General features: G+C 39.8%; 1 protein-coding gene across 1 annotated transcript; it reads right to left on the minus strand.

Moving 5' to 3' along the window:
• Positions 1-579: 579 nt before the first annotated feature.
• On the minus strand, positions 580-14,124 carry vstm2b (V-set and transmembrane domain containing 2B). The gene is made up of 5 exons (XM_032559738.1): positions 11,896-14,124; positions 11,429-11,601; positions 10,112-10,141; positions 9,268-9,703; positions 580-1,450 (listed from the first exon to the last, which is right to left on the minus strand). The coding sequence occupies exons 1-5, from the start codon at positions 11,966-11,968 to the stop codon at positions 1,362-1,364; spliced, it is 801 nt and encodes a 266-aa protein (XP_032415629.1). The 5' UTR covers positions 11,969-14,124; the 3' UTR covers positions 580-1,361.
• Between the last annotated feature and the right edge of the window lie 421 nt (positions 14,125-14,545).

The following is a 14,545-nucleotide window of genomic DNA, read 5'->3' on the forward strand; positions in this document are numbered from 1 at the left end:
AGTTGCTGAAGACTTTGTGCAAAGAGACACAACGTGTTGCTAACAGTTCAGTATCTGTGCCTAGATGGCAGGCATGACCTGCGGTACCATGATGCTTGATTATTTGGTTTGCCCAAATAATCTTTGGGCAAACCGTGGTCCAGTCATGCTGGGCAACTGGACAAAACAACTGAATGACATCATGACAAGGGGAACCTGTTCAAGCGTTAGTGAAGCTGTTTAATGTATCTATGGGACATCTGATGTGCCTGCTGAAGTCAATTCATTGTTCTGATGGGCTGTTTGATGCTTTTCATTCCAATTCTGGTGTTGTAACCTATCTGTTCTACTAACCTTTCCACCCCTGGCAGCTCTTTGGAATACGTGGTCAGTGGCATGCTTGTGTACCTAATTAAATCAAAACTGAACTTAACTCATTTCTGAGTGTCATAGCAATGCCAAATGTTCACTGAAAACTGAGGCATAATCACAAAGTTTCTCTCATATAAAATGGTTACTGCAGAGAAGTACTGAGGTAAAGGCAACACCAAAGAAAGGATGGGTGATATCTCATCTTGTGATTCAAGGAAAGACATTAACTTAACATGTTTGTAATCTTTTATTATATTAGCCTTCATCTAAATAGCTGGTGCAAATTATCAATAAATCTATGTGTCAACGAGATGAAGTGTGTCACTGATCACCATAAGTTCAATAAAAAAAAAGACATTGTAGGAAGCATTTGATAATAACAATACTAAGGTGCATCTTGCTGAAAATATGTTATCACAAATTTGTTTTCATTGTGGAACAGAGTAATGGGAAGACTAGTGTAAATGTATTTGTGGAGAAATGGGTAGACGTTAAACTCAAACACATTTTGAACAGTAGGTGTGTTTACTGAGGAGGTGTGATAAAGCTGTGGAGAAATAGACATCAGAAATGATATGCCATGCTAATTAAACTTCGGTCTTTAGAGAAAATAAGAACAAAGAATGGTGGAAGTCTCTTGTCCCTGAAACAATGAATATGAGCATCCCCTTACTGATGAAGAGCTGGCTTTCAGTCCTCTGATGGTCACACAGTGGAGAGGCTGACAAGAACATGAGAAAGTGTGAAGCAGACCACATCCATTCTGCTGCTCTGGCTTCATGTGGAACTGTACTGATGCTGTCTTTATTCTCTAAGCTGGTGTCTCTTGTCCACATTCTTAACAGTCACCGGTCCTGCTGCTACATATCCATGGCAGATCTGTCTCCCATCTGTGCTTGGCTCCCACAGCTGGACCCGCCTCTCCCTGCTGGTCTCTGATTGTTGCTTGGTTTCAGTTTGGTTTTGAAAGTGAAAACCTACAAGCCCAACTGCAATTCTGCAGAGTTTCTTCAGTGGGCCAACAGTATAAATATGAGTTTATGCAAGAAAAGAAGAGTGATGAAGCAGAGAGGGTCCATAGTGCTCATCATGCTACAGGCTGAATGAAGACAAAGACAAGGGAAAAGCATTAGAACACACTGAAATGATGTGAGTCAACTTTACACTCTACATTTATGAGAAATCTTCTTGTTACCGGGCATCTGGTCAAATATCTGCATTATCAGAGCAATTCTTCATTCCTGTCTAAGTTTAGCAAATAAAAAGTTGAGTTCTGGAACGAGAATTGGCACAGTTTGAACTTTGTCTAACAAAGTCCAGCAGATACTCAGGTACCACACATGACAGAATGAATGAAATGAGGGGAAATTATTTCAAGATTTCACACTCCTAAAATATTACTAGAAAAATTTGATACAACAAATCTGTACTTTGAAAGGTAAGGATTTGTAATGAGAGGGAGCTTAATAAATCTATGTGCTTTACCAAGACAGATGACAGAAGTGGATGTGTCAGTAGCAGGAATGTCATCCAGACGCTCCCTGACTCATCCATGTAATATATAAAACACATGACTCGATCATAATTCCTCTTATGTTTCAGATGAAGTGTCCGAGAGAGCATATCAAAGCATTGCCTTTACACCGCCCTCCCACCCCACACACGCACACACACACAGATAGAGGACTGAAGCAGCTGCCAAGTGAGATTCAACACAGCAGCTAAATACAGCATTGCTGCTGTCAGTCTGATTGTGTCTCTCTGTGCAACATTTGTCCTCTTCCCAGACTACAAAACCTTCACTAATGCATTATGGTAAAAGTTTTTTTAAAATGATATTCATAGATCCAGTGTCCAACTATAATAATGCTATAAAAAGACTCATCAAGGTCTTTTAATCACAATGAATTTAAATGCTAACTTTGACATTAAAGTTTTAATTTTGGTTGCATTAAAAAGGATTCTTTGGAGAATACTTTTAAAAAAAAAACAATCAAGTAACAGGATATTTTCCTTTTTTCAAAGTACATATTTGGTAGTGCTGATTTTGTTCAAATTAAAAGTAGCAAATGCACAATTCTTGAACATTGCAATGTGACTTTCTGTTAATTAGATAATGCTAAACAGGTTGAGTTATTGAGCCGATGTATTAAAATTAGCTATTTTTCATGTCTCTGATCATTCATTTTTTGTTACAGTTATACATTGTAGATATTTCTGAAGTCATCTACATTTTGGTGTTCCTCATGGGTCTATTTTGGGGCCCTTATTATGGTTCACATGCTTCCTGCTAGGTCAAAGTTAGGGATGAATCATCAGTCATGAAGGTGTGCTACCTACAGAAACACTGTTGGGAAAAATGATGTTTTGAGCTATTCTTATATATTTCCAAATACTTCATTTCCTATTGAGCAATTCAACTGAAGCTAACATTCAATGCAGTTTGATGGGGTTCTTAAGCTGCTGATTAGAATCAATACAGGTAAATGTACCTGAAATAGTAGTTAGTTGTGTTTGCACATGGTCTGGTTCCATCATTGATCTTATTTGTCCAAATAGTTGAATCTTAATATATTTATTATCAGTTTTCCAGCATGTTTGGTTTTTTGGAAAAAAAAAAAAATCATCCTCTTTCTACATCTTGACTCTTACAGCCAATACAAAGTGTGTAAGAACACAGAAATGTGTTCTCTCCTCCAGGAATGTAAATCTCTTTCTGTTTTTGCATCGTTGGGAGTTGTTGAAGCAGTTTCCTGACACATCTAAGCCAAAACCTTTTTTTCTTGTGTGCCTTCAGATGACTTTTATATATAAATACTGCAGTTTAATGGATCTGTGAGAATATGTTGAGTTCTACATTTGAGTTCTTCAGAAGCATGAAACATCATGGACAGAACGAACTTTCTTCTTGCAGCCTCGGTAAAAGAGCAAACTTTCCTGTGGGAGCAGAAAACTGTTCTGTTCATTAAACTAGAAAATATTTATTTCAGCTACTAAATGAAACACGATTCTAGTGACTAGATATGTAGTACATCCACATCAGAACGACACATCAGAATTGAATGTTAAATATAGTTAACTTTACACAACAGTAGTTACTTAATCATGAAAGTTGACATTAAGAATGAAGAAATTAAAAGTAAGCGATAAAAATAGCAGTCCAAAGATGGCTCAGCTGTCAGGAACCGCCACTCAAATATAATGACATTCATCTGTACAACTATTGCCACTTAAAAGTACAGTGAAATGGGGATGATAGATGCCAAAGGCTATTGGGCTAACATCAGCAAGCTGAAACTGAGAATATGTTGAGTTCAGCTTGATCAGACAGAGAGCAGACTGTCCTGTGTGTTTCCACCAGATCGTTTTGTTAATTTGTCAACTAAAAACTCTGAATCAGGACCTCGGGGACTCTGTCTGTGAAGCTAATGCTAATGTTAGCATAAAATGTGCTCTAGTCTTGTGGAAAATGTGTCATTTGAGCCTACAAGTCCACTCAGTGCTTTTTATTCAGTTTTAGCGTTGTAGTCAGTCAGCAGTTGTTTCTAAATTCACTTGAGCCTTTGTGTCCTTAAAATACCAGGACAAGTTGACAACTTAGGTGAAGCTTTTCATTTTTACCAGAGATAAATGATTCACCATGTTGCCCTGACTGATGTGGATCTTCATGGAGACAGACAACTTGCTCTCCAGATGTTTGTACCCTTAACAGAGCAGGGTACAATGGTAATGGATTAAAGGGGAGAGATAAAAATGTGAGAGGTACTTTGAGACACACAGCAGCCCGTCTCTTCTACACTGCTCTTTCCACCCAGCACTTTTGTGACAATCAGATGACGTTGCAAAAAAGTAACAGTTCCTGTATTTTTTTAGCAGAACCTTCCATGATTGCTCACTGTGTCAGAGGTTATTTTCCAGGAACCTGTGAGCTGAAACAACCCTTCAGTTTTGCCAGTTGATCTGATGACAAACGCTTCCAAATCACCGTTCAGAGGAAAAACTGCTGAAGACACTTCTCCTGACCAATCAAAACATTCACAGAGGAAGTTTTCCTGCTTTTCATTCAGGTTGTGCTACTGGCTGTCCTCATGAAGAGTGTTGGAGAGCGGTGGTAATAACAAAAAGATGAAGCTAAAAATCACTATGCTGGAGGCACAATAGTAATAAGAGAACATTTCAATGTGGAACAACTCAACAATAAAAACATTTAAATATCACTAAATATAAATCTCTAAACAGATGTATTTAACTCTCATCCCTCCACATGTTTTCCAATCTTAACTCCAATCTAACATGACATTTTGGGAATAAGTGACATTATTGACCTGACCAAACATTATACACTAAGGTACGCCCATTATAATTTATTACAAAGTTAATATGCCTGTCGTAAAGGGACGTTGAGTTGGGGGGAACTCTTCCTCACAGGACGGTTCTTTTTATTTGCTTTATCTTCAACATCCATGTGGAACTATGATGTTTTTTGTTAATGTTCAGTTTTGTTTAAGTACCCTAATATTAAACTTTAGTCATGGTGTTTTGTGTTTTGGTTTAATTGCATAAGTATTATCAGCAGTCTGGCTGCATTAATCTGTCCCGTTCAATTTGTGGAACATGCAGCAGAAGAATAACATCTTCACCAGCTTTTCCTTCTCTGGGCTTTACAGACACGCTGCAGCATCACAACATAACGGTGTGTTGGTGCACTGGAATCACTCAGTAATTATGCAGCTCAAAATATGCACTGCTGTAGGATATATTGTATTTTAATATTTTTACTTTATATTCTTTAAATGTTAGAAATATTTGCCTTCTATAACTGTATTTATGCCTTCCTTTTTGATGTGTTTGTGTCCCAGTTTGCACCTGTTTTTCAAACATTCTCAATATAGACGCAAAAACAGCAATACAATCTGGTCAGGGTTCTAGTAAAGTCTCATTGCCAGGCGGCTGCTGCTGTACGCTGTGAGGTAACAACTCTCTACAGCTCAGTTGGAAGGCCCACATTAAAAAATAAAACATCAACATTCACATGCAGATGAGTTGTTGTCTGGTTGTGATTAATGGATGATTAGAGGATCAATTCAGTTCATTAAATAAGAATACAAATCATGACAAGGAAGCCTAATGATGTCTTCTGATCCATAAACAGAGAACAATAGATTTTTTATCCATAAAAATCCACAATTAGTGGCAAAGCCAACAAGTGAACTGCCATGTTCATGCAGCACATCGTAAAACAGTAAAAGAAGAGGAGTGGGGGAGGAAACTGCTGATTCATAAGCCACAATAATTTATGTGGATCAAAGAGGGCAGCGCAGGATCATCTGGATAAGGATTAAAGCAAAGACCATGATCAGCCATTTTGGTTCAGTTGCCTACAAATCTGTGCTCCAAGTTACACTAGGTCACTTCTGTATTGACCGATATTTGCCAGAATATACAGTATGCATGCAAATGTTAGAGATGCAGCTGCCAGGAAACAAAGAGGAGACATGGATGAAGTTAGAGGACATGGAGGAGAAGCCAGAGTTAGATGGAGGAGGATGACTCACTGTGCTGAGATATGAAGAGAGATATGAAATTTGCTGCTATCTAAATAGCTGGAAAGTTGTGTTTTCTCTATTGTTGTTGACCAATCACTTTATCATAGATTGTAATATTTTTAAAGATGCATAATAGCCACAAATTTAATATTTTTTATGATGTTCGACCAGTATCACCTGGGAGGGGGGCAAGTATTGGAAATCAGCCTTCGCCTGCATTTGCATGCATTTCATCCCTGCATACTGTCCATCTTTAGCTAATTAAATTAAACAAATACATGTTGCAAATAGATTCCATCCCATCATTCTTCATAGCTGCCTAAATCAATACCAATTGATGAGGCAGTAAAGGTTCCATCACTGCTGTCAGTCCCTGAAACTTAAGGCCACAACTGTTGGGGCTGTAAGCGTTTATGCTCCGCTTCAGTAATCATCCAGAGCACAAATAACAGATGCAGGTTACATAAATGAACAGTGATCACATGGGATTATAGCTGTATAGTCTTATTTTGGCACAGAGTTCAAATGTACACAAGATGATTTTTGTTCTGAGAAAAAAAATAAACCTTAGTATTTATTTTTGAAGATTTAGACAATTTTATTCCCAGGGAAAGGGGAAGTTTGATTGTTGGGGACCAATCTGATGAAATGAAAACACAAGTATTTAACAGTAAGGTATTTTCCGTTTGCTGATTGAAACAGAGAATACCTGCAACAAGTACAGCAACCTAGTTCCAGGTCACACAAAACACCAACATCTCAAAGTGCCTGCATAAGTAAATATTGCTAAGTAAAAAATGGTTGGCAGGATCCTAGTTGAATAAAACTATTAGCTGTAAACACATCAAATATTATTTCACAAAATAATATTTGTGAAATAAATATTATTTATTTCACAAATAAATAATTTGTGAAATAAATTATTTCACAAATTAATTTATTTCCTGCTTCTCCTGCCCTTCCCTGGTTATAAAATATCTGCCAATGATTTGCATCTATGGTTACTTTGATGTTAATACAAAGACTGAGAGAGACGTGAGAGAACACAGATGAGTGTTAACATTCCCTTCAAATTCTGTCCTGTTTCATTAGTTCAGTTTATACTTGGATGTTGAACTTTTTCTGTCAGAAATGATAAAATATGCAGAGTATGAAAAGAAGGATTAGTGTACTTTCAACCCCATTCCTTGCCTTTGCAATAAAATATTATTTCCCCCAGAGCTGTTTCTAGTGCTTCTTCTGAGTAGCAACAGAAGCAGTGTCCTGGTTACCGATAGCAACCCACTGCACAGCATACTCCAACGATAAACAAAGTGAACCACTAGTGCAGCCTGCTGAAAACTGGACGAGCTAACATCAGTCCCACTGACATCTAACAATAGCTAGCTTGCATCAAGAGGTGATAGAACTTTAACAGTGCTAGTGCTAACGGTACAGTTGAAGTAATGGCAGGAGATGATTGAACTGCAGACCTGTGTAAAACGTCTTTTCTGGAATGAAGTAAACAAAGGCGTACATTGATATTTTTCAAAATAAAAGTAGTTTTAAAAAAAAAATAAAACTCTCCAAAAACTGTAGCTAAAATGAGAACTGGTCATGTCAGTGGGAGCTGCCGCTCCTGCTCTGACCCCTGGAAGGGCTTCAGCACACAGGGCAGCACCTTTCACTGGCCTCAGTCATCCAGCAACACACAGAGACAAGATGGAGGCATGAACACCTGAGTGAGCCAAGGCTGGATCCATCATGACAGCTTACAGCAGTGGTTCACAAACTTTGTGTCCCTGGGGCCACAACTGGCAAGTTTCAGCACCTCTCAGGCCACACAATTCATTTACTCAAAACTGCAAAAATTTGTTTATTCTAATTTTTCTTTAATGAAACCTATAAATTGTTAAAGATCCAAAACATAAAAAAGCGTTTTTATTAAAAAAAAACAAAACAACTAAAAACAGACAATATCAACAATTTTGGGTGTCATTAGTTATCTTCTATTTTTTTGGCTACATTTTTAATGTTCTTGACTTGTGGCTGGGGGACTGATCAAAATCATTTCAAGGGCCACAAATGGCCCCCGGGCCACACTTTGGACACTCCTGATCTTGAGTATTTTAATGTCTGTTTGATTTTTCTCCCAGACTGGTGGCTCTATGCCTCAGCAGCCTGCCGGACAAAAATCTACTAGCCTGCTTAGAGTTTTAATTATTTGTGAGCATGCTCCAAAAAACAGAAGTAGGCCAGGAGAAAGCAATGAGGTGGTAGATTACAACCCTCAGCCTCATACCATCTGCTCTGCTGCTGGCACAGGTGGACAGAAATAGGTTGCAAACATTTATATACAAGTGAACTACAGCTTTCCTCCTTGACCAAAAGGTTTGAAATGTGACAGAGTTCTGGAAAAGGTCTGCATGAAGAAAGGTTCATTCAGATTTAGCGCCTGCGTTTCACTACAACTCAAAGCTAACAAGCTCTTATCAAGATAACAAAGGCACACATTAAATTTTATTTTCTACAACAGAACAAGAGCAGACAGAGCAACGTAGCCACACTATTTGTTGAGTGTCGGCGTGTGTGTGTGTGTGTGTGGCTTGAATTTGATACATTGCAAGGACCATTTTTCCAACAAATATGACATTGTGGGGATCACAAGCCCCTTATGGGGCCCAAAGCCTGGGCCCCAAGCACAAAGGTGTGAATTGAGTTTAGGTTAGGTTGGGGTTAGGCATGTACTGGTACAGGATGGGTCCCCAAATTTTTCCATGCTATGGCCCCCAAACAGCAGAAGCATCTGGCCTGGGACCCCTTTACAAACGCACAGACAATGCTTCAAAATATGTAAAGAAACATCAACTTTTTGAATTTTTTTATCACTTTTACTCACTATTCAATAGTTATTACATTTGTTTAGCAGATGCTGAGTCAGACCTTCTGATTTTGGTTGAACAGGAGGTCTCAGGGGTCTCTGTCTTGTCTAGAAGCTAAGCTAGCTTGAGGAGGAAAGCAGCTGGATAAATTTGACTGGCTGCCAATCAGAAAGATGAGAAATAATGGCAAATAGATGGCAAATAATATTTTAATTAATTATCTTAACTCATATTTTATAATAATGATTGAAAAACAGATAAGACTTTGTGATAAAAAAGAGGATGAAAAATTATGATTAAAATTGATTAGATTACATTTGGAATAAACTGGTTTAGTGTAAGGCTCATGGTTTGGTTTAAGAAATGAATGAAAATGAATGAGAGCCGACCCAAAGTCCTTGTGAAAATAGAGAGATGAACTGTGTGTGTGTTTCTGGTTATCCAGATATCTGGTGATAATCTTGGTACTGCGGCTCTGTTTCAGGCCCAGTCGACCTTCCAGTACTCACCAGCTCTGTCCCAGAGGACTGCTGCTCTCCCCGCCAGCTGGGAGGCGGCGGACTTGGCCACTGAGGTAGTAGTGGTGGACGACACTGAGGGCAGGAGGTCAGACTGGGCCAGCTGAGGAACCCGTTGCTTCTCCTGCCCTTCCCTGGATCCTCCTGTCAGTCCTTGGCTGGGTTTGGAAGTGACTCCTCCCACTTGGCCCCCTCCCAGAGCTGCGTTGGTATTCCTTAGCGACCAGCGGTTTTGAATGTGTGACACAGCCTCCTCTGCCACCATGCCGCCTCCCGCAGTGATGGTCAGTGTAGCATGAACTGTAAAGTCCTGATCCTCTTCAGCCCACAGATCAGACACACGGCACTCATACACCCCCCCGTCCTCCTTCTTCACTTTAGACAGGCTGAGGCGGTGGGAGATGGCGTTCCCCTGAACACGCACAGTCTGAAAGCCCAAGGCAGAGGCATGTAGAAGTATTAGAAAAATGGCTAACGCTTGGATAACAGCTGGTTTTAGGAGCCATTAATCATGGGCTTAATGAGGCTGGCTTCATGTTCTGACTGGGTGGAGGGGAGGGAGGCTCCAGCATCAAATCATGATACTTTGTTGACTGACAGTCATTCTCACAAAACCTCAGAATGAACCTTTTCCTTGACTAAAATGTGACAACTGGACCTGAGCAAGTTTAAAATCAAGAGAAAAGTTATGTTAGCAGAAATGGGTAAATAAAGAATGAAATGAGGTGCTGATGCCAAATCTCAAACTCATCTCTTTAATAAACATAGTTACTGTTTACTTGGAGCTGTATTTTTCTAGCTTGTTTTGCTCAGTTTTATAAAAGTGGTCACTTACACTTATTTTTGTAGCTTCTCTTAAGCTGCCCTGAAACGACAGAAGCATATTGAGTAAAACAGAAACAGTTTGTACATAAATAAAAACAAACAAACAAACAAAACCTAAACACCTTGTTGAAGGAATTTCAAACTGGATTTGCATTTTGTTCACTGGAAACAGCAACATAAGAAATGTTGCAGATGTGACTGTATCTCCCAGACCAATGAGTTGGCAAAAAAATCTAATCCAGTTTATTTGTGACGGTGCAGGGAAGAGTATCTTGCTGCAGCATCTCATCATTACGCTGTCAAGTGGAGGGTCTGAATGTGATGGTTACTGATACAAGGGCCCTTCCTGCAGTCAGGATGGTATTGTCCTGGTACTCACTTGTCTCAGTTCAAACAGATGCAGCAACAGTGGAACATATGACAATGTTAGGATGGAGATAAACTGGAAAAGATGTTGTGTTGGAACAACTGCTTAAAGGGGCAGTGTTATGTATTTTCCAGGATCATAGTGCCATCTTATAGCACAATTGAGTAACTATGTTACCTTCAATTAGCATAAAAATGTTTTTTTATATCAAATGTGATTTAAAATAAATTTGACATTATTATTTCATGCCTTGACATCGGACCTTTGTCTCTTTAAAAATTCCTGCTCTTTCTGAAATTCCACCACCAGGAAGTCATGACAACATGGCTGCTCTATTAACCCTTTAACAATGTTTTTCTCAGCGTTGCTCTGAGAAGCAGTTTGTATAATGAGATCAGCAGATCAAAGTTCCACCAGGTGTTTGCTAATAGATTCTGGCTAGAAGGAGCTGAATTTAAGAGTCACAAAGAATGTGTGACCTGTGAGGCAGACGCTCAGTAGCTTGGAAATGTTTTGCACAACTGAATGGTTGCCATGGAAATTAAAGGATTTTTCTCAAACATGCATGAAAGAAACAAAGCAACTTTTCAGGTATGTTTATAATGAGGGAATAACATTATAACATGACGTAAAGCTAAAAAAAAAATCAATCTTACATAATCCTGTCCCTTTAAACAGGTTAAAGCTCCAAACACTAAAAACTGTCTGGACTTTCTTAATGAATAGAGATACTGTATATTTTGTGGTAGGGGGCATTCTGTTGCTGAAGATATGTTTAAAAATGTCAAAATGATCCATAGTTATGAAAGCTGAAACTGATAGCTATTTGATCTGTTTTCTATATTTTTAGAAGTTTGTCAGAAGTCTAAAAGTAGACCTGTTATTTTGGGGAACACGTTTCTTGGGACATGTTTGACATGTCTTAGGAATGTCTGACTGACCAGGCGGGGCTGTAGGTACCTTGGCCCTGTTCTGCAGCTCATCAGGTCCTTCTTTGGGGCCGTCCATCTTGATGTACCACCACTGAATTTCCAAAGACATGGGAGCAGAGCTGAGGGCTTTGAAGGCGCAGGGCATCTCCACGTCCTCTCCTTCCCCAACACTCACATCCTTCGGGACTTCGGTGAACGCGGCTTCGGTTCCATGCATGAAGAGGAAAACAGTAGATGTATAAGTAGCTTTTAACTGAAACTGGATCTATTTACTTTCTGAAAATCCAACAATATACCTCCACTTCTCCTGACTTTGCTATTCTTAAGCTTTATTATCACAATAAATTTGTCTCTACTTTATCAAATCAAGCCATTAGAACAAAAGCAATTTGATGTGCTTTGACGCTACAGCAGACTGTGTCGGCTAAGATTTACCATTAGAAGAGAAGCGCTGGCTGGTGCAGGTTGTTCTACTGTCTGCTTCAAGTTACTCACCATCTGCATATATCACCAAGGGGGAATTGAGAATGAAATAATAGATGAGTCTGTAGAGTCTGGACTTTTCCATGTCACAGGGAGGCTGGCACTTTCACGGCAGACATGAAAAGGTCATGGTGTGAACCTGGAAGCAATGCGACCCGTCAGCTCCAATAAGTGGGAATGCAGACTGAAGCCCAGCAGCAACATGTAGCTGCCCTGACACCCGGAGCTGGACACTCAGTCCGCCCACACTTCAGCCCGGCAGCAGAGGGGCTGGAAGCAGAGGTGCAGGAAGGTGGCTTTAATCTCCTGCTGATCCAGTTGGCTGGGTTATTCCCCACCGAGCCTGTGGGAGGACACAGATAAGTTCCCTGCGGTCAGCGGCGCTCCATCATCAGCCCGACGCCCCGCTGCAGGAAGCCTCTCCTGGGCTGGGCTCAGATCCAAACCCCATCACATCTCTGGCTCCAGAGAGAGCAGGGAGAGGCGGCAGCATGGGGCTGCAGCAGGCTGAGACCGGGGAGGAGAACTTCTCCCTGCTGATAATCTGAGTGTGTCCTCACTGCTGCTGTCACGGCGCTGGAGTCCTCCCACTGCTCTGAGCTCAGCTCTCTCTCCTCTGCAGGCAGCCTGTGGTCTAAGCACACTGTTCTCCTCCTACTTACTTAACTGGGACTCTAGCACTTCTGATGACATCTGATCACCCACAGCTCATACCAACAAATAAGAATATTTCAGATGATGTACACTTTTTGAAAAGCTGTATTTTTTAGGGAATATTTTTGAAACAACTCCAGAGTTCTCAGCCAATGAAAAATGTTAATAAACCTGAGACTTCACATGTATCGAAGTTAAAAAGTAAGATTATAGCTTTCCTGTCTCTGTGCACAATTATTGAACAAGTGTGCATAATTACTGTGATTTTAAATTTTACTCAAATGTTACATACAGAGCTAAAAGGATTGCTAAATGCTTCTAATAATTATTCTGATACAATGAGCCAAAGGGCTACATGAGTAAAACTACAATAGCATTAACAAGCAAGTCTGCAAGATGTCTTGTCTCTTCCATGTGGGAGTAGCAGCTTATCTGTTGACAGCGACAGAAAACTGGTACGCATCAAGACTTTTGTACACCTTTAAATCAGCTTTGACACGAGGGGAATCAGTTCATGACAAACTGGTATAAATTATTTGGCGAGAATTCATGCCACAAGACTTGAAGAAAATACTATAACTATTACTATAACAGACCAGGCTGGATTAATTAAAAATCAGAATGCTATAAGAGAAACCAACCATGGTTGCGATGTCTTTCTTTTGCATTAGTCCTCCTGTCTCTATCTGCCTTCATCTTTTGGGAAACAGCTGTGAACATGATTTAAGGGGATTCTCTTATTCTGCAGAATCATTGCCTTTTTATGAGATTTTACTTCAGATAATGTCAGATCTTCAAAGCCCCAGCTCTCATCTGCAGCCTTGCAACTTCCTCTGAGGCAAATGTATTATTAACATGACAGAAGCGAGGTGGCCTTTCACTGCCCTGCCATCATTAGCATTTATATAGACCTTGGACAGCAGGGCAGACTGGTGCACTGTGCAATTCACTCCAGCATGCTACAGCAGGAACATCGGTATAGCATTATGTATTCATAACTGGTGGGTATGCAGTCCAAGAGCTTCTTTCAGCTCCAGGAATGATACAGGAGCTGACTGCAGAGGAAGTTAATCCTGCTAAAATCAATGCAGCTTCATAATGACAGGTGTGATACAATTTGGTATTAATACCAGGAGGCAGGCAGCACAAACTCAGCACACAGTAAAATCAGTCCTTAGTTCAGACTAGTTCAACTTGAATGTCTAAATGTTGCCGTTTACTTCACATGTCTTCTTTAAGCATGCCAGTGTTTTTTGATCCGTTCTGTGACAGTGTTACAGCGCCACCGATTGGTGCTGTAACACTGCTCCAATCGGTGCAGTGTTACACCATACAGTACCTACTACAGCCTTTTCTGTGGTGATGAATTGGACACATTTTTTCTTATTTGTTCACAAAAATGTACTGTTTGTCTCTGTGAGGAGAGGGAGTTCCAATAACTCTAGGAACCATGAATCCATGTTTCCACATTCAGTTCATCCTTGATACGTGTGTGAAAAAAACATTTTGTAGTTTGCCCCTTTCATACATAAGGCTCCAGGGTTGTTCTTTGTTTTCTCCACGTCTGAGCATTCTAAGTTTAATTGATATAGTCTTGTTTTTTTTTTTTCCAATTCCTTCACCAGAAACTTGTGTTTGTCCTACAGATACTTGCAAGTCCAACAATTTACTCACACTGTAAATGAGGATACAAAGATTTCAACTGAGATGGCAGAGCTGTCAGCACCTTGCATGTTCAAAATGAACGTAGTTTAAATGAACAGGACAAACCCAGGACTATCTGCCAGAACGTATAGTGTTTTGATTCTTTTAGATTGAAAAAAACAGACTAAATAAAAACATTTATTTGACAGAAACAAAATAAAAATCAGTGTATGCCAGTGTGACCTGAATGCTCACACTCCACTGTCACCTCAAAGCAGCAAACAAATTTCAGTGTCAGATCATAAAGACTGCAGCTCACAGAGAATAACATCAAGGTCACACGCAGCAGATGCATCTGAAGCTG

Source organism: Xiphophorus hellerii, chromosome 4 (assembly GCF_003331165.1).
Source record: "Xiphophorus hellerii strain 12219 chromosome 4, Xiphophorus_hellerii-4.1, whole genome shotgun sequence".
NCBI classification, from domain to species: Eukaryota; Metazoa; Chordata; class Actinopteri; order Cyprinodontiformes; family Poeciliidae; genus Xiphophorus; species Xiphophorus hellerii.

Bases quoted from the DNA above. Each gene is read 5' to 3' on its own strand.
- vstm2b (XM_032559738.1), bottom strand. From the start codon at position 11,968: ATGGAAAAGTCCAGACTCTACAGACTCATCTATTATTTCATTCTCAAT. The intron at 11,602-11,895 runs GTGAGTAACTTG...ATGGAACCGAAG, and splicing joins CTTGGTGATATATGCAGATG to CCGCGTTCACCGAAGTCCCG. The intron at 10,142-11,428 runs GTACCTACAGCC...CTGTCGTTTCAG, and splicing joins AGCTGCAGAACAGGGCCAAG to GGCAGCTTAAGAGAAGCTAC.